Source organism: Muntiacus reevesi, chromosome 17 (assembly GCF_963930625.1).
Source record: "Muntiacus reevesi chromosome 17, mMunRee1.1, whole genome shotgun sequence".
Classification (NCBI taxonomy): domain Eukaryota; kingdom Metazoa; phylum Chordata; class Mammalia; order Artiodactyla; family Cervidae; genus Muntiacus; species Muntiacus reevesi.
The window spans coordinates 41,519,442-41,546,889 of record NC_089265.1 but is presented as its reverse complement, the minus strand read 5'-3'; the positions used below and the strand labels follow the sequence as shown (position 1 = coordinate 41,546,889).

The following is a 27,448-nucleotide window of genomic DNA, read 5'->3' as shown; positions in this document are numbered from 1 at the left end:
TCCAAGGGAAGAAGAGTTCCTAGAGATGAGAAGGAGTTTTAGAAGGTTGACATCAACATTTATAGAATATTGACTTTGAGATTTATTTTTTCTCCTGATCTTGATAAATCTCTCACTGACCACTCTAACGAATCAGAAGTTTAAGATTTCCTCTAGCTGAGCACATAATTAAAATCCAAACCTCCATTTGCCACAGTAACCCAAAATTTTTAAATTAATGATAAAAATACACAGGAGCTAAGCATAACACAACAAAAGCAAAAACCCCATCTTGGAGAATAAGATGCTCAAGCCAAGCTTTAAAACAGAAAGAATACACTAATATACAGCATTGCATAATTGCCTAGAAACACATATCTTAACGTTACAAATCACACATAAAAATCCATACCAAAATGTATAGCAAGTCATAAAGCATATTAAAATACATAGCAAAAAGGTTGCCAAATGAAACATAATTTGTTAATTTAAAAAGACAGCAGTAATTTAATCTTTAAAAATGTTTAATATGCATCTTATTCAAGTTGGATAACTTGGCTTTTAATGTTGGGAATGTCTCAATATAGGACTCAATACTGTATCAGGAATTATTTTTGCTTTTGGCAAGTTAGAGATATGATGGTATTTCTAAAGAGTACAATTAACTCCAATGTGAAATTTTTAAAAAAGGTTTTAAAAACTAAAACCATGCATCATGGGACTCAAGGGAGAGAGACATTTTAGAACCAGATGTTTTTCTGTACCAATAAACTCTTCTCATTTTAGACAAATCCTAAAGAAGATGAGGTGGCTCAGTGGGAAAGAATCCACCTGCCAAGGCAGGTTCAGTCCCTAGCTCAGGAAGATTCCCTGGAGAAGTGAAAGTGAAAGTCAAGTCGTTCAGTCGTGTCCGACTCTTTGCAACCCCATGGACTGTAGCCTACCAGGCTCCTCCGTCCATAGGATTCTCCAGACAAGAATACTGGAGTGGGTTGCCATTTCCTTGAAACAGCAATTCACTCCAGTATTCTTGCCTGGAAAGAATACTGGACAGAGGGGCCTGGTGGGCCACAGTTCATGGGTCGCAAAAGAGTCAGACAGACATAGCAATTAAACAATAAAGAAGATGAAACCCATAAATGTGCAGTGCAGAAGATGAGGGTTACAAGTCAAGAGTTCACCACTGGCTCTACTAAGTATACATAGATTGACACCTGGGTTTTCTCATCTACCTTTCCCCATTCAAACCCAGCTCCTCTTTATCAGAATGAACAAGAAATCCATGAAAAACAAACAAATGCATTAAACATCATTCAGGGATAAAACTTTAATGACATACATAATATGTTCTAGGTATTACCCATTTCAGACTTTTTCCAGTTTATTTTGAATCTAAAATTAACTCTCCTTTTCCTGTACACAGAAAGAAGCAGAAAACTGAAGCAGTAATTTAGAAGACTAAAGCAAAATAAGGTACTGCCCCTAAAATAAAATTTAGGAATAACTCTTAAATATTAGCATTTTGGTCTGTTTGTTCTTTAACCTACCGGGCTATCTCCCTCAGTTTCCCACTCTTTTGCAAACAATATCTAACATGTAATAGTAACTTCTGTATCTTTTTTTATCTGGAAAACTAAGCCCACTAATGTGCTTAAACACAAAATCCCTTTCTCCACACTCCACTCCTCTGGCTTCTCCTTCCCTGTGACACCTCTGCTATGATATCCTGCCACTAGGTACACAGCTAAACATTTGGTGTTTTTATACAAATCAGTCTGCCTTCTAGATTTCCCTATTTCTATTACTAATAATAGGTCCCTTTTGTCCATTTAGGCTTGTTTTCCATCACCTCCATCTTTCCTTCCTACTCACCATCAGTTAGTAAGGCTATCCAAGCAAGCCGACCTGTTTAACAGTGCTCACTGTCTACCATTTCCATTCTTACTGTAAACAACACAGATAAGGCCCTCATCACAGGGTATATGGACTTCCGCAGTATCTTCCTGCTTGGTCTCCTGACTCCACACTCCAATCCAGCTTACTGGACACTGTCTAATAGTACAGAATGAATTCTCTTTGCCTAGCAAATCAAAGCCTAACACTTAAGCTCAAATTCTAATACCAAGCATTCATCAGGACTTCTCTTCTGGAGCACTGTTCCTTTCCCACTTTTAAAAATCTGGACTGCTCTTTTCCTTATTTCTTCCAGTTCAAAAGAAAAAAAAAATACACAAAAAAACAAAAAGTCTCCTAGTTTAAGGTTTCTTGTTGGTGTATAAATCATAATAGCAGTTACAACTCTGGAAGAAGAAGGGTTAATGACCGGGAAGGGGCACAAAGAAATTCTCTTAACACTTTTGGAAATATTTATCTTGATCTCAGTAAGAATTACAGAGATATCTGTTCGTGTGTTCATACAAATACACATGCACAAATATAAATAAAGATGCATTGACTTGCAAACTAAAAACAAGTATGCTTTACTATATGTTAAAAAAACAAAACAAAACAAAAATCTATCTTTCATGAAGCCTCAGATCCACCAAATCAAATGAGACTGTTCATGTAACTGAATCTCACATCCTTGGTCTGCAATATTATATTATACTTGGCCCTATGTTGATATACCTAAAGTAGGAAAGTGCATCAGAATCTCCTGTAGAACTTTTTTAAAAAAGAAAGAAGGACAAAGATTGGAATATCACATTTCTTGATTATAAACTATACTACAAAGTTACAGTAAGTTCTACAGAACTGATATAAAAACAAACACATAAGGATATAGAATACAGAGCCCAGAAATAAACTCACACTCATATTGTCAATCAATTTACAACAAAGGAGGCAAGAATATACAACATGGAAAAGATAGTCTCTTCAGCAAATGGTACTGGAAAAACAGAACAGCTACAGGCAAAAGAATGAAACTAGACCACTTTCTTATAACACAAACTTGAAATGGATAAAAGATTAAATTTAAGAGCTAAAACCAAAAAACTCCTAGAAGAAAACAGAGGCACTACACTCTTTGATATAAGTCTTGGCGATTATTTTTTTGGATCTATTTCCTTGGATAAAAGCAACCAAAATAAAATAAAAGAATGGAAATACATCAAACTAAAACATTTTTGCAAAGCAAAAGAAACCTTCAACAAAATGAAAAGGCAATTTGCAATTGATTTGTCTAACACATGATTAATATCCAAAATACATAAAAAATCATACAACTCAGTGTCACAAAAAACCCAAACAATCTAATTCAAAAATGAGCAGAAGACTTGAACAAACATTTTTGCAAGGAAGACATATAGATGGCCAACAGACATGTGAAAAGATGCTCAACATTACTAAGCATCAGGGAAAAGCAAATCAACCACAATAAGATACGACCTCGCATCTTTCAGAATGGCTATTCTCAAAAAGACAACAAATAATAAGTGTTCGTGAAGATGTGGGGAAAACAGAACTCTCATGCACCATTGGCAGAAATGAAAATTGGCACAGCCACTATGGAAAACAGTAATGAAGCTTATTCAAAAAAATAGGACTATCATTTGTTGTTGTTCAGTAGCCCAGTCATGTCTAACAATTCCACTTCTAAGAAAATAAAAACAGTAATTCAAAAAGATAAATGCCCCTTAATGTTCATTATGTATTTACAATAGCTAAGATATGAAAACAGGAATCTTAAGTGTTCACCAAGAAATGAATGCATAAAGAAGATATGGTGTATGTGGGTGTGTAGGTGGGGGTGCATGCACACATGCACATATGTACGTGTATACATACAACAGAATATTACTCAACTATAAAAAGACTGAAATCTTACCATTTGTGACACTACGGATGGGCCTACAAGTCTTATGTTAAGTAAAATAAATCACACAGAAAAAGATAAATACCATGAATTCACTTATATGTAGAAACCCAAAAAGCAAAACAAATAAACATGTGTAACAAGACAGAAACAGACTCACAGATAACAGAGAACAAACTGGTGGTTGCCAAAGAGAAGGGTCAGGTGGATAGGCAAAACAGGTGAAGAGAACTAAGAGATACAAACTTTCAGTTGTAAAATAAGTAAGTCATGAATATTCTGTTAAGAAAAGTTTCTCAGAGAAAAATGACACAAATGTGGTAGTATAGCTCCCCATAAATATGAGCCAAAATGAAGACGGATAAGTATGCTGTTATCGTGGCCCTATTAAAATTGATTCAAAAAATAAGTGACAGTCTCAAGGAAAAGGAGACAAAGCAAGACACACTGCGCACTCACAGGCCCCCTTCTCACAGTGTTTACGCGGAAGAGAGAAGTTATCCTTAAGCTCCACCATCCACAAGTTGCTTTAAAAAAAGGTGGGTACAGTGAAAATACACTTTGTTCCCAGCATCTTTCCTGCCTTTCCAAAGTCAGTTTTTATTTAAATAAGCCATGGCTGTTTATTGCAGACTTTTCCTTAATCAGTTAGTTAAATATACTTAAAAATAGGCTGCATAAAGAACCCCTAGGCCACTTTTATATAGTAATTCTCATCAAAAGAACTAATCAAAATATGGTGACTGCCATGTAGAATGGAGAAGCCAGAAGCATGATTTTCTAAGATTTTAAATAACTCTCGTTTGATGAACTCTTATTACGCATTAAGAAGCTAGATCTATATGAAGCTAGATCTACATGATGGCCTCAAGAACATTTAAATTATGAAAACTATCAAAACAGTTAAAAAATGGTTTTTAAAAAAGAGTTCTAATAAAACAATTCTAAACAGAACAAGGTAGTTAAAGATGATTTTTTAAGATTTTTTTTTTACCTGATCAAGATGAGGCGGTGTTGTTGGCACATGTTGAAGTTTTTTCTGCAAACTAAGAATAACTGGTTATAAATTCAGAGCTCAACATATTTCTCATTTCACCTTATATATTACTTAGAGACAAAGCTAAATAGGAGAGAACTTCCACAGCTGAATTTGTTACATAGTTCCAATTTTACATGCTGTTTACATATTCTAATAGATAAATGCTAGCAGACTGCTTACAAACCTCTCATAAAAATGTACATTCATTGACATACATACATATACACACAATATAGAGAAAAACTAATCTTAACTATTTTGTGTGGTTAAATAGGTTTCTTCTTATTTCCAAAAGACCTAAAATAGGACCAGGAAAATATACCTAAGCATTTTACAACTGCTGAACATTTCATCTACTCTCCCCGTGAAAATAATGCTTGAACCTAAAGAAAACTAGAAGTGTAAGTTTTTTTCATATCAATGTTTTCCCTTGAATATATCTACTTTAAAAAAATTAACAAACAAACAAAAACAAAAAATTAACAGTATCCATAAAAATAAGCCTTCTATTCAGTCAGTTACCAGTGGCTGACAGAAAACTAAAAGACTCCTAGAAATACATTGTTCTGATATAAAAGGAGCTAAAGATCAATATGCCATAACAAATTACAACCACAACAACTGCAGCATACATTTAGAGACTGATGGGGGTAGGTTGGGAGGAGGAAAAGGACTTAAAACCTTGCAGATGTTTTGCCTTGGAGAACAGTGAGGGGTAAATGAGTAACAGCAAGTTTAGGAAAGAGAAAAGGCTTGTAGGAACTGCTGAAGGGAATGAGTGTCCTTGGGGGGTCTCAGTAGGGACAGTGTCAAATTAAATCCTTCCCAGCTGGTTGCTCAGGAAAGGATTCTCTTGTTAAGCATCTAAGCACAAAGAAAAGTTATGCAAAGACCTTATCCAGAGCAGGGCCTTAACGTTAAGTAGTTATTTCTTTTAAGCATCACTAATGCAGTAAGTGTGGAATGAAATTACTTTGGAAACTTTGAAAAAATTCTATGTTCTTTCCCTGTGTTTAATATTTAATATTGGACAATGACTGCTTACTACTTCCACAGGGAAGAAAAAGTTTTCCTCTACCTTTTAAATCCCTGGGTGTGTCTGAAAATTAGACTGACAAAGATTAAGAAAAGCATATACATTCACTTAATAAGGGTTTTGGTTGACAAAGAAAACTTCATAGTGAAATGAAGACCTGAAGAAAGGGTAAACCTGGGTGTTTCTGTGCCAAGTTTGATGAAGAGTGGAAAGCCACGGAGCTATGACAGGACAGAGGATAAGCCAAGTGTGGTAAACAACGGGAAACTCAGCAAGGTCTGTGCCCTGAGATTCCATCATCAGAGATAAGGATGCTCCTTTCCTTTGGGTACAGAGAGGTCACCTCTCACATAAGTCATACCTCTCACTATCACTCATCTACTTCAGAGGAAATGGGAGAAAATATTTGCAAATCATGCATCTGATAAGGGGTTAATACCTAAATTATTTAAGAACACCTACATTTCAGCCACACACACACAAAAAAAATAATAATAATCCAAATAAAAAATGGGCAAAGTATCTGAATAGACATTTCTCCAAAGATAATATACAAATGGCCAGCAAGTAATTGAAAAGATGCTCAATAGCTAATCGTTTTAGAAATGCAAATCAAAACCACAACGCACCTCACACCCACTGGGACAGCTACTACCAAAACCAACAGAAAATAGCAAGTGTTGGCAAGGATGTGGAAAAATCGGAACACTTATGCACTGTTTGTGGGAATGTAAAATGGTGCAGCTGCTATGGAAAACAATATGATGGTTCCTCAAAATATTAAAAATAGAACTACCATATGATCCAGCAATCTCAGTTCTGGGCATATATCCAAAGAATTTAAGGCAGGGTCTTGAAAAGATATTTGTACACCCAACCCATGATCACTGCAGAATTATTCACAATAGCCAAGAGGTGAAAGCAACCTGAATGTCATTATCAATGAATAAATGGATAAATTTAAAAATGACATATACAATGGAATATTATTTAGCCTTAAAAAGGAAGACAATATTGTCACGTGCTACAGAACAGATGAACCTTGAGAACTAAGTGAAATAAGTTAGTGACAATAGGACAAATACTGTATGATTTCACTAATTTGAGGTACCTAAAGTTATCAAATTCTTAGAAACAGATGACACAGTGGTAGTTACTAGGGGCTACAAGGAGAGGAAAACCAGGAGTTGTCATCAGATTGGTACAGAGCTTCAGTTTTGCAACATGAAAAAGTAGATCCATTGCAAACAATGTGAATATACTTAACACTACTGAATGAACTACACAGTTAAAACTGGTTAAGGATGGTTAAAAAAAAAAGATATCAATGACCAGGGAAGAATTATTTGTTCTTTCCCTTATCAAAATGAGTCCCTGGGGAAAGAGATAGGAAACTGATCCAATCTACAGGAAAAGGAGTGCTTGTGGGAATACCCCAAACTAAAGCTTTCTATGTATTTCATGTGTTTTCTCATAGAAGAATTACACACAGTGGTTGGGAAAGAAATATTAACATTAAATCTCTGAAGTTAAGTACCACTTACACTGTAACTTCTGTAGGAAAATACATGTGATTTCCAAACAACCAGTTAGCAAAACTTTCAAGAACATAATCATTAGGAATGATCTAGAACATCAAAGATGTGACAGGAAGCATAAATCAAATGTACATCTGTATAAATCACTCTTTTAATACCTATAACTGTAGAGGAAAAAAATACATTATAGTAAAAGTGACCAAAGCAGGACAGGAAACATACCTTATTCCAGAGAGACTGTCAAAGGCATGAAGATCTAATACTTTTGCAAGGTCAACTCTAAAAGGAAGAACACCAACGTGAAGTGTTAAATTCTGTAAAATACAATTAATAAAGAAAAGGAATCTATATTTTGCCAGAAATGTAGGCATAAAAATTAATTAATATATACTATTTTGGGAAAACATATAAACATGACAGGCAAGGAACAAAAAAGCTGTTGTAAAAAATTTCTATGGGATTTATGCATAAAAATTTAAAAACAGAATGGTTTCAGACCAAGGCAGAAAATTATTTTGAAATTGCTTCAATAAACTGTAGTGGGTTTTTTGGTTTGTTTTTACTTAAATTGTCTTTTTAGTTCTAAAAACTTGAGCTTGTCAAACTAGATTTTTATAGCAAAAAAAAAATTGGTTAAAAAACTGAAACCTTTCAAAAGTAGCAGTTTACTACTCAGGATGAAATGAGTGAAATTGAACAAATGTAAATAATGAAGTAGTATAGGAACATTATCTTTGAAATTATTATATTTCTTTTACTCCATCTTTCATGATACAAGTAGTATCATGAGAATATAAGCAGTCAAACAATCAATACATAAATATTTACACTAGTACCCTTATCTATATCCAAAGAATATGGTTTGATTTTATTTCCTTCAGATGGGGTTGCATATAGACTGAAACTTCCTGTTAGTGCTCTAGCTGAATAAACATTACTTCTGTTAAAATTATTTAGTGGTAATTAAGCCTTGTTAGGAAAGCAGAGATTGAAGTCAGAAGAGGTTATCATATCACAATCAGCATTCAGTTAACTTCAGTTCAGTCGCTCAGTCATGTCCGACTCTTTGCGACCCCATGGACTGCAGCACGCCAGGCCTCCCTGTCCATCACCAACTCCCAGAGTTTACTCAAACTCATGTCCACTGAGTCAGTGATGTCATCCAACCATCTCATCCTCTGTCATCCCCTTCTCTCACCTTCAATTTTTCCCAGCATCAGGGTCTTTTCAAATGAGTCAGCTCTTTGATCAGGTGGCCAAAGTATTGGAGTTTCAGCTTCAGCATCAGTCCTTCCAATGAACATTCAGGACTGATATCCTTTAGGATGGACTGGTTGGATCTCCTTGCAGTCCAAGGGACTCTCAAGAGTCTTCTTCAACACCACAGTTCAAAAGCATCAATTCTTCAGCACTCAGCTTTCTTTATAGTCCAACTCTCACATCCATACATGACTACTGGAAAAACCACAGTCTTGACTAGATAGACCTTTGCTGGCAAAGTAACGTCTCTGCTTTTTAATATGCTGTCTAGGTTGGTCATAACTTTCCTTCTGAGGAGTAAGCATCTTTTTATTTCATGGTTGCAGTCACCATCTGCAGTGATTTTGGAATCCCTCAAAATAAAGTATGCCACTGTGTCCACTTTCTCCATCTATTTGCCATGAAGTGATGGAACTGGATGCGATTATCTTTGTTTTCTGAATGTTGAACTTTAAGCCAACTTTTTCACTCTCCTCTTTCACTTTCATCAAGAGGCTCTTTATTTCTTCTTCACTTTCTGCCATAAGGGTGGTATCATTTGCATATCTGAGGTTATTGATATTTCTACTGGCAATCTGGATTCCAGCTTGTGCTTCATCCAGCCTAGCATTTCTCATGATGTACTCTGCATATAACTTAAATAAGCACAGTGACAATATACATCCTTGACGTACTCCTTTTCCTATTTATAAAGAATTGTGATTGAGTTCCAATTTTTATGCCAGCCTATGAAACAGTAAGGGCTTCCTTGGTGGCCCAGGAGTGGAATCTGCCTGCAGTGCAGGAGACGGGAGTTCCATCTCTGGGTCGGGAAGATCCTCTGGAGAAGGGAATGGCAACCCATTCCAGTACTCTTGCCTGAAAAGCAGAGGATCCTGGAGGGCCACAAAGTCCAGGGGGTCGCAAAAAGAGTTGGACATGAGTGAGGGACTAAACAACAACATGAAACAGTAAAGGACAGTGATTTCTCCACAAACAAAGCTACAATGAAGAAATGTTTGAAGAAAAACGACAACCAGTAAGATCAGGTTTCAAAATTAGACTCCAGGGATATGCTGAACATTCATTAAATTTTCTGACAAGGAAAATGAGATTTCACTTGAGAAAAATTTTGTCAAAATTTTTTCAAATATAAAAACATGTAAAAGTCATCTCCTTTAACTTAGGGCTGACCAGCTGTGTCTGCTTTGTTCATTCTCAATAGTCTGTCATATATTCATACTTACAGCAACAAGAGTCTGTTAAATTATGAACCTTATCCTGAAACAAGGCAGACAAATTCCCACCTTGTTAAAAGGGGGATACTCCAGAGTTCTATGTTAACAGATTGTAATATTTCAAATTCTTGACATTCTAGATGAGCAGAATTAGGAAAATAATCAAGCAAAGAAGTAAATGTTCCATGAAAAAAATTTCTGAATATCAATTTACATAAGAGACCAAAGCCTTAATATTAAACATATTTCCTTTCATACCATCACAGTTAAGCAAATATTTATACTGACAGGTGACAAGTGAATGAAGTTTTTCACCAAGTTTGTCATCTTTAACTTAGGAAATAGCTTAAAGTTTAAAAAGTTTACACATGCTAATTGTGTGAATATCAAAATTCAGGCCAACTAAACACAAGCTTCTAAACAATCTACAGTTTTCACCACAACAGTATTCTTGAGAATACAGATCAGATTTAGAGATTATTCTGCTTCATACCCAGATTCTTTTGATATTTCCAAACCAGACGGTATCAATAAAAGAGCTAGACAGGATAAACTGTACAGAGAACAAAAAGTATCAAAGTCCCTCTCTGTATCTCACCAGATTCTCAATGGAAAGGAAAAGAGAAAAGTCTGAGGTTCCAGATGAAAGTTGTCATGGACTTTCCCCAAATTTAGCACCACCATCAAAAAACAAATTTCATCACTCATCCAAGGCATGTAACTAGAAAACTAATTTTCATGGCATCAAATTTTATTTAATTTTTCCCTTCAGAGATAAAAGCAACAGATCTCTTCCAAAACATTAATATAGAAAAAATAAAAAATAAAAAGACTATTACTATCATTTAAAAACTGAATGGCAGAATGAAGCAAACAAAGAAGAAAAAAGTTCCAAAGCTCATAATTTCTCCTAATTTCTTGAACTATCATGCCAGAAGTACCTAATCTTTTCCCTACGAGGAGCTTTCAATTATCCCTATGTCTAAAGACTGCTTTAAGTAGCCTAAAACTAGGAGCAGGAGAATGGAAAAGGAAGAGGACTCTGGCTCTCTCAGGGGAGGGGAGTTTCCGCTACTACTCCAGAAGTCTTTTCAAAGTTCAGTGAGTCAGACACATGGGCCACCAGACCATCCCAGATCTACGAGTAGTTGATAACATCAAATAGTAAGTCTTGACTTCTAGAGCTAAATTTCCAAATGCCTTCCCAAGTGGCATCTCAAACTCAGTGTTTACAAAATGGAACTAATCCCCTTTACCAAACCCAGTGCTATCACTGTGCTATGTAGGTCCTAAGTTGCTTCAGTTGTGTCCGACTCTTTGCCACCCCATGGACTGTAGCCTGCCAGGCTCCTCTATCCATTAGATTCTCCAGGCAAGTTGGGTTGCCATGCCCTCCTCTAGGCTATCTTCCTGACCCAGGAATCAAACCCACGTCTCGCGTGTCTCCTACTTTGGCAGGTGGATTCTTTACCACTAGAACCACCTGGGAAACTCCACCCCAAAGTTGCTCCTCCTTCCTGAATATCCTAACTTGGAGAATAGCACCATATTCACTCCATATCACAAGAATCATACTGCCTTTAAAACCCTTCAAGAATAACTTGCTGCCTACAGTAGAAAATCCAAACCATGCACCATGGCATTCAATACTCTTTGAGGTAATTTCTTCATCTCCATAGTCATATGTCTTTTCCTCTCTGCAACATAATATTAACACAATGTGTTTTGCCCATTCTAAAATATTCACACCTTCCTGGAATACAAAATCTTTCTTATGCTGAGAAAGACACTAATACTCTGGTCCATTTCAAACTGTTCATGGGGTTCTCAAGGCAAGAATGCTGAAGTGGTTTGCCATTCCCTTCTCCAGTAGACCACGAACAGAGTTTTGCCAAGGGAATGCACTGGTCATAGCAAACACCCTCTTCCAACAACACTAGAGGTGACTCTACACATGGACATCACCAGATGGTCAATACTGAAATCAGACTGATTACATTCTTTGCAGTCAAAGATGAAGAAGCTCTATACAGTCAGTAAAACAAGACGGGGAGCAGACTATGGCTCAAATCATGAACTCCTTATTGCCAAATTCAGACTTAAATTGAAGAAAGTAAGGAAAACCAGTAGACCATTCAGGTATGACTTAAATCAAATCTCTTACAATTATGCGATAGAAGTGACAAGTAGATTCAAGGGATTATATCTGATAGACAGAGTGCCTGAAGAACTACAGATGGAGGTTTGTAACATTGTACAGGAGACAGTGATCAAAACCATGCCCCCAAAAAAGAAATGCATAAAGGCAAAATGGTATCTGAAGAGGCCTAACAAATAGCTGAGGAAATAAGAGAAGCAAAAGGCAAAGAATAAAAGAAAAGATATACCCATTTAAAGCAGAATTCCAAAGAATAGCAAGGAGAGATAAGAAAGACTTCCTAAGTGAACAATGCAAGGAAAACAATAGAATGGGAAAGACTAGAGATCTCTTCAAGAAAATCAGAGATACCAAGGGCATATCTCATGCAAAGATGGGCACAATAAAGGACAGAAACAGTGTGGACCTAACAGAAGCAGAAGATATTAAGAAGAGGTGGCAAGAATACACAGAAGAACTATACAAAAAAGATCTCAATGACCCAGATAGACCCAGACATCCTGGAATGTGAAGTCAAGTTGGCCTTAGGAAACATCACTAAAACAAAGCTAGTGGAGGTGATGGAATTCCAGCTGAACTATTTTCAATACTAAAAGAGGAGGCTGTGAAAGTGCTGCCCTTAATATGCCAGCAAATTTGGAAGACTCAGCAGTGGCCACAGGACTGGAAAAGGTCAGTCTTCATTCCAATCCCAAAGAAAGGTAATGCCAAAGAATGTTCAAACTACCACAAAATTGCACTCATTTCACATGCTAGCAAGGTCATGCTCAAAATTCTCCAAGTTAGGCTTCAACAGTACATGAACTGAGAACTTACAGATGTACAAGCTGGATTTATAAAAGGCAGAGGAACCAGAGATTAAATTGCCAATATCTGTTGGATCATAGAAAAAGCAAGAGAATTCCAGAAAAACATCTACTTCTGCTTCATTAACTATGCTAAAGCATTTGACTGTGTGAATCACAACAAACTGTAGAAAATTCTTCAAGAGATGGAATACCAGACCACCTTACCTTTATTCTGAGAAATCTATATGCACGTCAAGAAGCAACAGTTAGAACTAGAAATGGAACAATATGAATGTGAATGTGAAGTCGCTCAGTCATGTCTGACTCTTTGCAACCCCATGGACTGTAGCCTACCAGGCTCCTTCGTCCATGGAATTTTCCAGGCAAGAATACTGGAGTGGGTTGCCATTTCCTTCTCCAGAAGATCTTCCCGACCCAGGGACTGAACCCCACCAAGTCTCCCGCATTGTAGGCAGACGCTTTACCATCTTTGCCACCAGGGAAGCCTCAATGGACTGGTTCAAAATTGGGAAAAGGATTACATCAAGGCTGTATATTGTCACCCTGCTAATTTTTATATATATATATATATATGCAGAGTACATCATGCAAAATGCCAGGCTGGATGCAGCACAAGCTGGAATTAAGACTACCAGGAGAAATATCAATAACTTCAGATATGCATATGCTACTACTCTTATGGCAGAATGTGAAGAGGAACAAAAGAGCTTCTTGATGAGTGTGAAAGAGGAAAGTGAAAAAGCTGGCTTAAAACTCAACATCCAAAAAATCAAGATCATGGCATCCAGTCCCATCACTTCATGGCAAATAGATGGGGAAACAATGGAAACAGCAACAGATTTTATTTTCTCAGGCTCCAAAATCACTGCAGATGGTGACTGCAGCCATGAAATTTAAAGGCACTTGCTCTTTGGAAGGAAAGCTATGACAAACCTATGACATTAAGAAGTAGAGACATCTCTTTGCAAACAAAGGTCCATATAGTCAAAGCTATTGTTTTTCCCGTAGTCATATTTGAATGTGAGAATTGGACCACAAAGAAGACTGAGCACTGAAGAATTGATGCCTTTGAACTGTGGTGCTGGAGAAGACTCCTTGAGAGTCCACTGGATTGCAAGATCAAACCAGTCAATTCTAAACAAATCAACCCTGAACATTCACTGGAAGGACTGATGCTGAAACTGAAGCTTCAGTACTTTGGCAACCTGATGCGAAGAGCTGACTCACTGGAAAAGACTGTGATGCTGGGAAAGACTGAAGCAAAGAGGAGAAGGGGATGACAAAGGACAAGATGGTTGGACGGCATCACCGACTCAATGGACTTGAATGTGAGCAGGCTCCAGGAGGTGGTGAATGACAGGGAAGCCCGGCACAGTCCTTGGAGTCACAAAGAGTTGGACATGACTGAGTGACTGAACAGCAACAACTCTGGTCCATCTGGAAAACTCCTATTCGTTCTTCAAGATTCAGGTAAATAATCATCTGCTCAGTCAAAAGTTTCTGACTCTTCACCAAGAAGAGTTGAATAGTCGTTCCTCTATCTTCCTATTCTTATAGGATCCTGTGTCTTTAATATTCCTATTGTAAAATAGTATTTAATATATTTGTTTTTAAAATATTCTAATCTTCTTAAAGGCAGAGTTTTTACCTTATACATTGTTCAAATCGTCAATATACCACAAAATGTATAGCAACTAGTGGAAGGCTCAATAAATCACTGAGTTGATTAACTTATTATCGATCAATTAAATTTTGGTTTTCCTCTGTTCAGTCCACTTAAATTTCCAAGATTAAAAAAAGTCTGTTAAAGAATGGTACTTCTTCTAATCTTCCACACATACTTCTGAAGTCCATTAGAATTTCCATTTGCCTCAAAATCAATTTAAGTCTCACCAATAAGACATACTACACCATTCTTACTCCTTAACTAAATACTCAAGATAAGCCTTTTCTACACATGTTTGTAAGTTTTACAATTGCTATACTATTATAAGTTTTACTATTTTTACTATTATAAGCATTTGCCAACCACAAAATGCTTAAGGGATTAAAGAAATTTTAAGTACTATTTCAGAAAACCCCTGGTATCTCAGATGCACTGGCAAACACCAATCGAAGAAACAGAAGCAAAAAGGAGATGTTATTCACTTGTTCATTTATGCATTTGAAATAAAATTTAATCACTGCATGTTTATTGAAAAAATGAGACACTAAATGTTAGGAATATTATATAAACATCAAAACTGTTAACAAAATAAACCATTTAAGATGAAATGTTTATGTGGGACATAAAGGTTGAAAACTGAAGTCAATAAAAAGAAAAATTAAGCAAGATAAATCCAAGGGCCTTTAAAAAAATTGGTTTACGACGTTTGTAAAAACAAACCAAATAAATCTATTACAACATAATCACATCTATTTACAGATATGATTTTTAAAACTTAAGCATTATGCGGTTGTCTGCATATTATTTTTTAAGGAGATGAAAATTTAAGAAGAAAGAAAATGATAAAATGCAACAGGAAGAAGACAGACACTGAGGAATGGCTCGTGGTGTGAGTTAGGTTATCAGAGACATTCTGCGCTGGAATCTGAAATGCAGGGAGTACATGTGGCATATGCTTGTAGAGGACTTAACACTGAGGGCATTCTTCTGCTACTCTTGCCAACAGATGAGCAGCTTCTGAGAACGCATACCAAATTAATTCCCCAGCTGTTCACATGCATACAAGCAGCTGCTGTTCTTACTGCCTGACACTTATGGTAGTCTGTCAGCACCTCTAATCTCTACCACAGCAGACAAGCCACTCAAGTAAGGCTGCTGCCGGACTTCCAAAGACAGAACCTCAGAATTAAGAACCAGGTGGCACTAGACGGCCAGCTCTCAGCCTCAGAGCTGCTGGCTGCATGTTGCTGGGTCTATCAGCTGCTGAGCCATTCTAGCTAAAAAAAAAAAAAATAAGCTTAACAAAAATACTCCTGTACAGAAATTTTCTGAAATCATGATAGCACTCGATACAAAATAAGAGTTCAATCTACAGAAATCCATTTCACAGATGTTTTAAGAACACATCTATTTTATAACGTAAGGCACATCTGTATGAAAAGAATTAAAAAGAGAGAAGAACCTATAGGAAATCAAAATAAAAAATATTTACAAAGAATGTATCAGGAACTTAAACATAAAGCTTCCTCATATTTTTACATGACAGTTTTACTTTGCAACTGTGAAACACTAAGAAAGTTTTAAAAATATTAAAAAGTTATCTAAACATCTCAAATTAAGGTAAGATTCCTAATAGCATACTTTTTCAGATTTCTGTACTAATTACTTCCCTGAGTGGTTCAAAATCCTATGCTTTCTTCCTCGTTAAAGCAAAGGCACAGTTACAGACTATAACCATGGCTCTAAGGCATTAGTTACAATGAGAAGTGAACATATTAACTAAACACGCCAAAGTAATATATAAAGAACATTTAAAACAAAATTTTGGGTCTCATTTTTTAAAAAACGTACGTGTCTTTCTTATATTAGAATCAAACATAGCTACCAATTACTTAACTAAAATTATTTATTGTTAATATTAGTAATAGCTTTTAAAAGTACCTTGATCTCTGTGTTTCTAAAATTTTTCCCAGTCCATTTATTGATCTGAAATAAATATAAAAATGAGGAGGGTAAAAAAGTAAATGTTAACTTTTTAAAAAACCACTCCACATCATTTCTGAAACATGAAGTAAGTATATACAAGTATATCATACAGCTAGGGAAAAATAAACAATAAGAAGACTTACATTTTTTATAGTTTAGGTTTTTCCTTCTCATCATAAATCAGGTATATTCCACTTATGCAATCAAACATGATACGTAAAAATCTACTGACTCACTAGACACAACTGACAGACGAGAGACAATTCTGTGTTTACATAAAGACCCTTCACTTTAGAAAAAATGATTCATAAATAGCCAGTAATTCTAATGTTCTTGAAATGAGTAAATACATCAGACTTTTAACTGACACCTAATTTTCCTCAACACACATTGGTGGAAATGGCTGTACATATGCTAGAAATAAAAACCTAGTTACGAGTGGCTCTGAACCCAGCCTGTCCTCAGTTTCAGTCACACACCTGTTTTTTTTAATAGAATAATTTCCCCAGTTCCCTGGCTAGGATCTCTATCTACTCTGCCAGTCCTCCCCTTTCTGGTACAGAGATAATGAAATATGCTTCCCTTTCTATGATGCCAAAAATATTTGCTAAATCCTTTTCAATATACTGTATAGTATCTATTTATATAATCAATTTCACTACCTTTAGGGTTATTTGCTGACAACATTTGCTATTGTTCTCGTGGGTAAAACTTCCCAAACAATGATACTGAGGCAAGTCTCTCTACTAATTCACAAAACCCTTAATCTTCTCTTTTGAATATACTCTATAACCTGATGGCTATTACCTCTCAAATATGTTTACTTTCTTCCAACTCTTCAAATCTAATTCTGAGTCAGTCAGAAGTCTGAGGTACAATGAAGGGTAAGAAGCCCAAAGAGTCTGTAACTTATCAAAGTGCTTTGTTAAAGTCTTTTCTCGTATTGCTATACAGAACAGGCTGGCAACAACATTCAACTGCATATTCTACAATCAATGGAAAACAATTTTACTTATTACTATTTACATAACAGTCTACTATGCAACAACAAAATATGTGATTCCCTGAATATGTGATTCTGTGATAACTGAAGCAAGTCAATCGTGAACCTTAAATTTCTACAAGGCAACAGTTACAGTAAAAATATTCTGTATAATACATTTTTAATGTGCAGGTACTTAACACACATTTCTAATTTTGTACCTAATAGTTGTTCTTAATTTGTTTAAATCCTCTTCTGAAACCAAGTCTGTTTTATTGATGATGATGATATCTGCCAAAGCAACTTGCCTAAAGTAGCAAACAAAGAACAGATGTCAAGAGAAAAGCTAAGAAATGAAAAACAGAAAACACCTCCTCCAGATCAATTAGCAATTTAAAAGTATACAGTACTCTCTGTAATAATTTGATTTACCCCTAAACTGTTTATCATTCTTCAAATAGTAAGGATGAAGTGCATTCATCACTATGTAAATTAAGATTTCACATTATTCATTCAAAAAATATCTATTAAGTGTTCTTACTGGCTACTCTAAAACTTCTATAAAGATAAGTCTCAAAAAGTTTACAATCAAGGATGGTTTATAATTAGGATGATTTTCAACTCATGATTTTCTCGGTAAAGAAATGCATAATTCTGATATCCAATATGTTAGGAACAAGGACAGTCTACTTATTAAAGTATTCTGTGTAATAGTTACCATAATTTTCAAAGAAATTACAAAGAACAAGTTCACTTAACATTAATACTATATTAAACATTTTTTAAAAACTACACTAAAGAAGATATATAAGGATCTTGAACAATTACCTTCTTCATTACAAATATGTATTTTCTCTATAAGATAGATACACTACAGAAATTCAAGTTAAAGAATCCAATTGATAGGACACTGGATAACAAAATAGCTTACTGTGATTAGAAATTCTATTTTCTATGATTCTTTAAAATTTCCTCAATTCTTCAGGAAAGTTTAATCACTAGACTGCTTCCAGTACTGGTTTTACACTACCTAATGGTATAGCTGATTATTTTTTTTATTATTATTTTTAAAGAACAACCAGATTCTCAAAAATAAATCAACTTTAATTCATTGAAAAGCAGGTTTCAACAGTAGGTACAACACAATCCCATTTTTATTTAAGTAAATTTCATATGAATAAAGACTGAATATGTACATCTCAAAATACAGACAGCTGCAATATTCAAATTGAAGGGCTTCTGTATGTAACTTTATTTTGGTTTCTATGTATGTGTTAGTTGCTCAGTCGTGTCCAACTCTGAGACCCCACAGACTGTGTAGCCCGCCAGGCTCCTCTATCCATGAATTCTGCAGGCAAGGAGTGTGTTGCCATTCCCATTTTGCTACTTTCTATTTGGTTTACTTATATTTTCTATAATAAATGCATTTTAATAAGGAAAAAAATCACAGAAATATTTAAGTTTAGTCTAATGTGAATCATAGCTAAATATCAAATGAAGTGTTTAGCCAGGATTATAAAAGAACAGAGTACCATATTCCAAAATGACAGGGAATCAATCACTTGCTTGGATCATCTGCAGCAAATCTTGGCTGGGAGAAGGGAGAGCTCCCTTTTAAATACAATAGCATATTCAGGGACTATTGAAAGTGAAAGTAAAAGTCGTTCAGTCGTGTCCAACTTTTTGCAACCCCATGAACTGTATAGTCCATGGAATTCTCCAGGCCAGAATACTGGAGTGGGTAGTCTTTCCCTTCTCCAGGGGATCTTCCCTGGGACTATTGCCTATTCCCAAACTCTTTCCCCTTTAACAAGAATATGCTTAGGGTTGGCAAAATAATTTAAATATTCATAAGTCTAAAGAGAGGGCTTTCGAGGTGGTGCTAGTGGTAAAGAACCAGCCTGCCAATGCAGGAAACATAAGAGACATGGGTTCTATTCCTGGGTTGGGAAGATCACCTGGAGGAGGAAATGGCAACCCACTCCAGTATTCTTGCCAGGACAATCCCATGGACAGAGGAGCCTGGCAGGCTACAGTCCGTGGGGTCAGAAAGAGTAGGACACGACTGAGTAAGCACTGTAGACCAAGTCTAAAGAGAACCCAAATAGGAACATAAAGGTATTTAAACAAAAAATGTTCTAAATGTCAAACTGCAACTATTTCTGTATTGTTCCTCTGTTGCATTGAATAACAGCGAACATTTGAGTCAAATGAATTACTGTGAAAGAAGGCAGGAAGTGAATCAACTCTTGTTTAACAATCATTTTCAATCCAAAGAAATTGTACGAAAACAACGAAATATTTTTTTTTCTTTTTTTTTTTTTGTGGGAGGGCGTCACCGCAGAGCACGGCCAGGGACAGGAGGGGCTGGACCTGCCACCCCGGGGAGGGCTCCCCAGGCTGCGGCGCAGGCCTCCCCGTGAAGTGTTGTTCCCGCACCGCCAACGAAATATTTTTAAATGTTAACAATTTAAAAGTTCCTCACAAAGAACAACTGGGCTCAGCACTCAGTTTATGCTGTAATATAGTTTTAAATAAAATTTTAGTTATCAGACCATTATAAATAATTCAAACACAGGAAAAAGATTTTCCTTGATTATGTTTTTGTTTCTCAGTTTGTTTTTTTTTCTACCAATAATTTCCTTTTTCCATTTAGCCAGTAATCAGTAAATACTTTAAACAAATGAATACCTAGAAGCTTCATTGATAAGTCCATCAGGTTTTTCTTCTGCTAAATGCTAAACAAAAACAAAATTTGAACAAAAGTTACTGTGGTGTAACACACAACCTACAGTCAACAAAAAGGATTTTTACTTCCTACCTCTAATAAAAACTTCGAGTTCTATTTTTGGTGGTTTAGTCACTAAGTTGGGGCCGACTTGCCACCTCATGGACTATAGCCCACCAGGCTCCTCTGTCCATGGGATTTTCCAGGCAAGAATACTGGAGTGGGTTGCCATTTCCTTCTCCACGGGATCTTCCCAATCCAGGGATTGAACCCAGGTCTCTTGTACTGCAGGTGGATTCCTTACCAACTGAGCTACCAGGAAGGTCCATTAAGTTCTATTACTGAATATCCAAATTCAGGACTAACTTTTCTATCTGAAACCGTTTTCTTCCTCACTTGTAAATTTTTTCCTACAGTGAACCTGTGAGGTTTTTTGAGGGGAATGTGAGGTATAAGGCTTAAATTTTGTCCTCTGACCTCTTCTTTTTCTTAAATGGAAAATCCTCCAGATTTAAATAATGTCATAAAAACAGAACATTAGAGTTCAGAAATTAGGTATTTTCCTTTTTACAAAACTGTCCTTGTTCTAAATATTCATTATTACTTTTTTTTTTTTTTAAGAGATAACCACTGGAATTGTACTTTAACAGACTTCCCTCCAATCCTAGCCCCCCCCCAGAACCAGGCACACTGTGAACTCGTGCTGGGCCCTTCCAATTCCCTAGAAACAAATGATCTGTGGGAAGGACACAGTCTGATATTTAGCAAAAAGTCAGTCAACATTTTGAAACCTACACTTGAATGATTTGGCCTCTCTGGTTAACTTTATTCTGCACCTTGCCAGAGTCAAGATAGCACCAAAAATACTTTGACAGAGAAGTCCACAGGATAGTTGTGATCTCTCTGGGAGTACATATTATTTTTCCAAAATCCTATTTATATCCCTAAAGTCACCAGTGTCATAAAGTTCTCTAAAAAATGTTTCACCTTCATTACCTTAACCTTCAACAGATGTTCTCTGTCACAAGAAAAAGTTGCCTACTAATGTCAGAGGCAATTTGATATTATATAACATTTTTTGTATTTGAATTGAACTCCACAAATTATTAAATCCTTTTATAAACATGGTCTCATTTATCCCTAATAGCAATTATGGGGAATGACTATTCTTATTTCATAAAAGAGAAAAATAAATCTAACACTGTCACCATCACAGGATACCTATTCATAGGGTGATTTTTCAAAAATTTCAAGAGGGCTCAGTAGAAGTAAAATGAATTTTAAAACCTTTGTGAAAGCTTTTTATGTCATATAAAATCATTCTTGTATGCTGCTGCTGCTGCTAAATCGCTTCAGTCATGTCTGACTCTGTGCGACCCCACAGACGGCAGCCCACCAGGTTCCCCCGTCCCTGGGATTCTCCAGGCAAGAACACTGGAGTGGGTTGCCATTTCCTTCTCCAATACATGAAAGTGAAAAGTAAAAGCGAAGTCACTCAGTCATGTCCAACTCAGTGTCATTAATAACTGGATAAAAGTATATGCATAATGATCACCTAAAATTATATTCAAAATTATTTCATCAAATCAGTTTTACAATTCACGAAGAGGTAGATCATTAAGGTATTTGGATAATTGGAACCTAAGAGCAAGCTGGTAATCCTTTTATTTACTAGCCTTGGTAAAATCTATAGAGAAAAATTTTTTTTCTCCTAAAAGTTGGCCAAATTCTATTTTTGGGGAAACTAGTCTAAACTAAAACTAGAGTAATAATGCACTGATTCCACTTTAGGGGCAAAATGATACTACTATAGATGCAATCCTATAAATTCAACTGGCAGGCTACAGTCCACAGGATTGCAAAAAGTCAGACGTGACTGAAGAAACTGAGGATGCATGCCGAATAGATGAGTGGACGTTGTTACCTGAAGAATACTGCACAACGTGCAGCAACAAACCCCCTCCTAGTCAGCAGGAAATCTATTTAACAAAGATTCATTTTTAGCAAGGCATCTGTCTCCAAATGATCCTATAATACTGAATTCTTTTAAAATTTTGAAATAGTTTCAAAATATTGTATTTTGATCTTTTGGAAGATTTATTTACATATGAATCTGGAGCTATTCAGCTATGAGCTGGAGAAGTGTGAAAAAGATATAACAGGAAAATCAGAGATTTTTTTTTTCATTTCCATACCTAAACATAACTAATAATATAGTATTTTCACAAAGTAACTCATGTTTTTAATACATCCAGTCTCCAGAAAATCAGAAATTTTCATTTGAAGCTAATGGGGCATCTAATCTATCTTCATAAGATTAGAAATTTTCACTCAAAGCTAACATGGACTGGACTAACATTTTATGATCTCGAGGAAGTCAAGAAGCATCAAATACACAAACATATTAAAATTGCCCCAAATAAAAACCTACCAATAGGTACAGTTCTATTAAGAATATGATATGTAATAAACATATAAAGCGGAAGAGATAAATGCCCTTGTTCTATGTAAATATGAAGGCTATACAAACAAACAAATAATAAATGCACATTAACATTTATTTTCTCTGGCTATCAGCTCAACCTTTCCCTTATGCAACTTCTTACCTTCACAAGTCAAACTCTGCAAAAAGACTAAACCAGTGTCTGCGATTCAAAAGGACATTTTCCAGTGACTTACACCATTAGTCATTAAGTCAGATGACTCCCATTTACAAAGTTAAAAAACAGAAACTGTGACATTCTATTCTATCTGTACAGGTAAGGAAAAAAACATTTTTGTAATGTTTTTTTCAAAATATTTTATGTGTGTGTATCCCTAACAGATTCCTCATCACTGCTTAGAGACTGGCTTTTGCTTACATATCAGAAAAGATTAAAAAAAAAAATTGGCAGTATTCAATCCAACATATCAAAAAGGTTAAGGTTCCACCGTCTAACTTAGCATAGCATAAAAGTAAATCCTTTGAAATAACACCACTGTATAGTACAACTTCAGGAAGGGTTTAGAGGGTGTCCTTTTCTACAGAAATAGAAACAGGTTGGTAGGAAAGAAAGAAAGTAAAAAACACTGTTTTGACCAAAGTAGAAAGAAATCTAGTGTCAAAGATGTCAGATGACACTGAAAAAAAAAAAAAAAAAAAAGCAGCAGCAGCTATTTCTTTCCAATAGATTGGTTATAGCTAACGCTATTTTAGCTTTTAAAAAAAGATTATTGCATAATGTCAGTCTATTTATTTTTCTGGTCTTTTCTAAGCCAAACTGTTTACTGACTGCATTGTTTCAACAGCTTGTGCAATTTAACAGAAGAACCAAAAAGAAACCTCTGACTTGACCTTTTCTGTGTAACTTCATTCTTTGATTCTATTGCATTAAATGCTGTCACATTTGTAGAACTGAAAAGGACAATGTCAGTAGCCTGGGTGTCAAGTCCTAAGAATAGAGAGCTGTCATTTGAAGTTGTCCAATTCTTTGCCCATGATTAAAAAATGAATATTTCAGATCAATGGGTGACAATCCCATTAGAGTGATAGCCCATGATATCAATTACCACTTCAGTTTCAATTTGGCTGGCTGGCCACAGGGTACCATTTCTCAGGTTTACTTGTGATGGGCTGGCTCTGTGAAGCATGACACCCTTAAATTGCTGCCCATTATCCAAGTGTCATTCCTTGTACTGCCTCAGAATTCTCTGAATCACAAGCAGCTCCTGAGGTCAAGCTTTGCAACCAGAGGAATTGGACAAGTTGGCAAATTCTTTATACAAAGGAAAAGTTATTTATTTGGCACCTGACTTAGAAAATCTGAAGTTTCCATTATCCTGACAGTATGTCAGTTTTGTGTAGGTATATTGATTTAATAATTTAAGAGGTTTTATCAAGGTGGCAGGGGGTTAAACGTTTACTGTGTTTGCATTATTCAGAATGTTGCTTTGCCTTTTTTTGGTTTCTATCACACTCATAATAGATTCTATTTAACTCCCTTCCACACCCAAATATACATAAATACATAGAGTTTGATTTGGAGAAAAGCACTTTTAAGCCCATCAAAAACAAAAAAAATTCTGCTGTCTATCCTGTAAATCTTCCAAATTTGGTAATAAACTTATATAGCAGATCGATTCAAAAATGCTCTTTGATCAACATTCAGAATGAAGAATGTTGACTTTTTTTGTTTTGTTTTGCTTCTTCTGTAAACATTTTACTAGAAATATCATGATTTCAGGATAGCTGGAATATTTCAGAGTAAAACTATAATATTTGGGATCTTTCTTTGGTTCTTAAGACTATTAATAAAATCTGACTTAACATCTAAAAAGGAATTATTTCCCAAACTTCGCAAATAAGGGTCTCTCTATTTCTGAGGGAACTGAAGGGCCGATGAAGGGGTACTGGTAACCCATTTAACAAGCCTGCCATCTTAATGTTATTGAAGGTTTGGAAGAAAAACAAACTTGTTCAAATTAAGAAATTCAGTTATCATATGGGGTAGAACACAAAATGGACGTGAATTTTAAAACATTACATTTAAACTTCTGAGAAATGATTACTCTGAGCATTATCCATATTCCCAGACCAGATCAAGAGATAGAGGATAATTTCATTCTCTTCTGCCTTTAGTAACAACTCAGAAAGTTGAGAAACACTACTTTATACAGCAATATGCATTTTAAAATCTGACTATTTTTCATTTTGTAAACTGAAGTTCATTTAAATGCGTTTGAGCACCTTGGTAAGCTGCAAAAACATTCATAGCAAGATGCCTTTTAAAGGGGAGTTTCTCCTCCCAAACCTAGGCATAAATCCTGATTTCTTCAAAATATGGCAAAGCAATATATTTTTTAAAAACTCAATCATCTCCAGCTTGTATCTGACAGCAGTTTAACAAGAAAAATAAGCTCTCATATGCTCATATCAAGCTCAATTTCCTCTATCAAACAGGAAGACTTATCAATATAGGGGCTGAATCCTAGGGAGGGGTTACACATATCCAAACTTTGTGCTGTAAAGAAAGAAAAACAGAAGTCACTCAGTCATGTCCAACTCTTCGCGACCCTATGGACTGTAGCCTGCTCCTCCGTCCATGGGATTTTCCAAGCAAGAATACTGGAGTGGTGTATCATTTCCTTCTCCAGAGATCCTATAAATTTTTCTTACTATAAATATTACACTTTCAACGTTTATCACATCAAGTCAAAGAAGGAGAAAATAAACAGTTAACTTAAAAATACAAAACAATAATTAAATGAAATACAAGTTTCATCTATTGTTCAAGACACTTAAAAAAACTATTTTTTTTTTACCTTATGTGCTTTATTCCTCTTCATGTTAAGTTCCCAAAACATGACATATTAAATTAAAAATGTAAATCACTGGCTTAATACACAGTTCTCTGATAATATTACTGCCATTTTAAAAAGTAGTATCTGGGGTGGGGAGGGAGGTGGGAGGGGGGATCGGGATGAAGAATACGTGTAAATCCATGGTAGATTCATGTCAATGTATGGCAAAAACCACTACAATATTGTAAAGTAATTAGCCTTCAACTAATAAAAATGAATGGAAAATAAATAAATAAATAAAAAGCAGTATCTTTCACATTTACAGTGGAAAATTATTTTTGTTAAGGATATTTCAAACAGACACAAATATAGAAAAAACAATATAATCAATCCTCATATACCTAGCTCTTAACAAATAATTAGTAACTCACAGAAATTTTTCAACTTACTTTTAATCCATATTTTGAATCCACAACAGTTATGATACCTACAAAGGAATAAATCTTTTAATCATTTTTACTCTTAAAAATGAAAATTAAAACTAATGCATTTCAGTTCACAAATGTCACTCAATAAAATATTGTTTCTTTCTCCTTCCAGCACTGCAATTTAACTCCATTCCATTAGTAAGTAGATGCATTTCAAACATGTACTTAGCACTATTCTAAGGCACAAGATATAATGAAAACAAATTGTTTAAAATTAAATAAACAAAAAAGAAAATAAGATTTCTCTGGCCTTTAAAAAGCTTACAATCCAAAATATGATGACATGAATTTCAAAATGTAAAGTGGAATGTGATAAAACACACAAGATAGCTTATCTTTAGTTTACTTTCACATAATCAAAAATGAAACTTTTCTTATTTAAAATACTGCTTAACAAATCTGAGGCATCTTAGAATACCTTATTTCTAACATCTCTCACCAATCTCTTTTATCTAATTCTTTTTATCTAATTCTCACCAATCTAATTCTTTTACCTAATATGTACCTAAATTTCCAAATGATCAATTAGTTGGGCACTCTCTGAATTTATATGCTAAATAATCTTTGGAAGGATAAGAACAGAATGAGTTTGATGATGCCTAAGGAATTTAACCAGCTACATTTCATATATATTAAGGCCAAATGATGAGGCCCAGTTTCAGTAATTCTTAAAGTTCACCCCTTAGTCTAGGAAAACATGGTTTCCAGAAAGGCGGGGGACGTTTCAGGGGATATATGTGCCTAATTCAGAAATTTCTAATACGTCTTAAAAGAAGTCTATGAACAAGACTGCCCAAAAGTGTTAGTGGGTAAGGGATAGGGAGCTTTGTTTAACTGTTACCTTCAAGGGAAAAGTAGAAATTTGATCCTCATACTATGTATGTTTTTTAAAATAAAAAGCTATGTACTAACTGCATAAATTAAACATCAGGGAATATAGAAAATCTACATAGTATTTTAAAAGGAAAACCTTAATGGAAGCACTAAATTGCGAGTTGAGATTACAATGGACATCTGGTTCTAATCCTGTTTGGGACTTTAGAATCTGTTCAAAGACTTCATCATCAAACCGAACAAGCTTAAAAAGAATATCAATACAAGGAATTAGAAGTATACAATGAATAAACAAAAATGATCTTAATATGAAAAATTAATTTCTAAACTTACCATCAAGATAAATATCAACCCCTAATTCAGCATCAACCCAAAACATAGACGCTACAGCACCTGAAAATATATAATAATACTCATCAAATAAAAACATTTCTTCAAACTAGGAAACAAAATTCTATCCATAATGATTTAAACTGCCCCAATGGAATTAGCAGACAAATACATATACAAATAAAATATGGGTTTTCAATCTACTTAAGGGAATTACAGTGATAGAACCATTTATTATTTTTATCCATTTCTTGCCCTCTCTTTTACTTCAATTAAAAAAAAAAGAACAACAACAAAAAAG

General features: G+C 35.2%; 1 protein-coding gene across 3 annotated transcripts in view; it reads right to left on the bottom strand.

Moving 5' to 3' along the window:
- LOC136148264 (putative COBW domain-containing protein 7) overlaps positions 1 to 27,448 on the bottom strand; it is a 42,006-nt gene that overhangs the window by 5,298 nt on the left and 9,260 nt on the right. For all 3 annotated transcript variants that reach the window (XM_065907729.1, XM_065907727.1, XM_065907728.1), the window contains exons 4-10: positions 27,151 to 27,210; positions 25,945 to 25,982; positions 20,179 to 20,225; positions 17,709 to 17,795; positions 16,461 to 16,505; positions 7,632 to 7,688; positions 4,791 to 4,842 (exon numbers count right to left, since the gene is read on the bottom strand). In XM_065907729.1, coding sequence (XP_065763801.1) covers positions 4,791 to 4,842; positions 7,632 to 7,688; positions 16,461 to 16,505; positions 17,709 to 17,795; positions 20,179 to 20,225; positions 25,945 to 25,982; positions 27,151 to 27,210 — 386 coding nt within the window. The remainder of the gene's footprint in view (positions 1 to 4,790; positions 4,843 to 7,631; positions 7,689 to 16,460; positions 16,506 to 17,708; positions 17,796 to 20,178; positions 20,226 to 25,944; positions 25,983 to 27,150; positions 27,211 to 27,448) is intronic.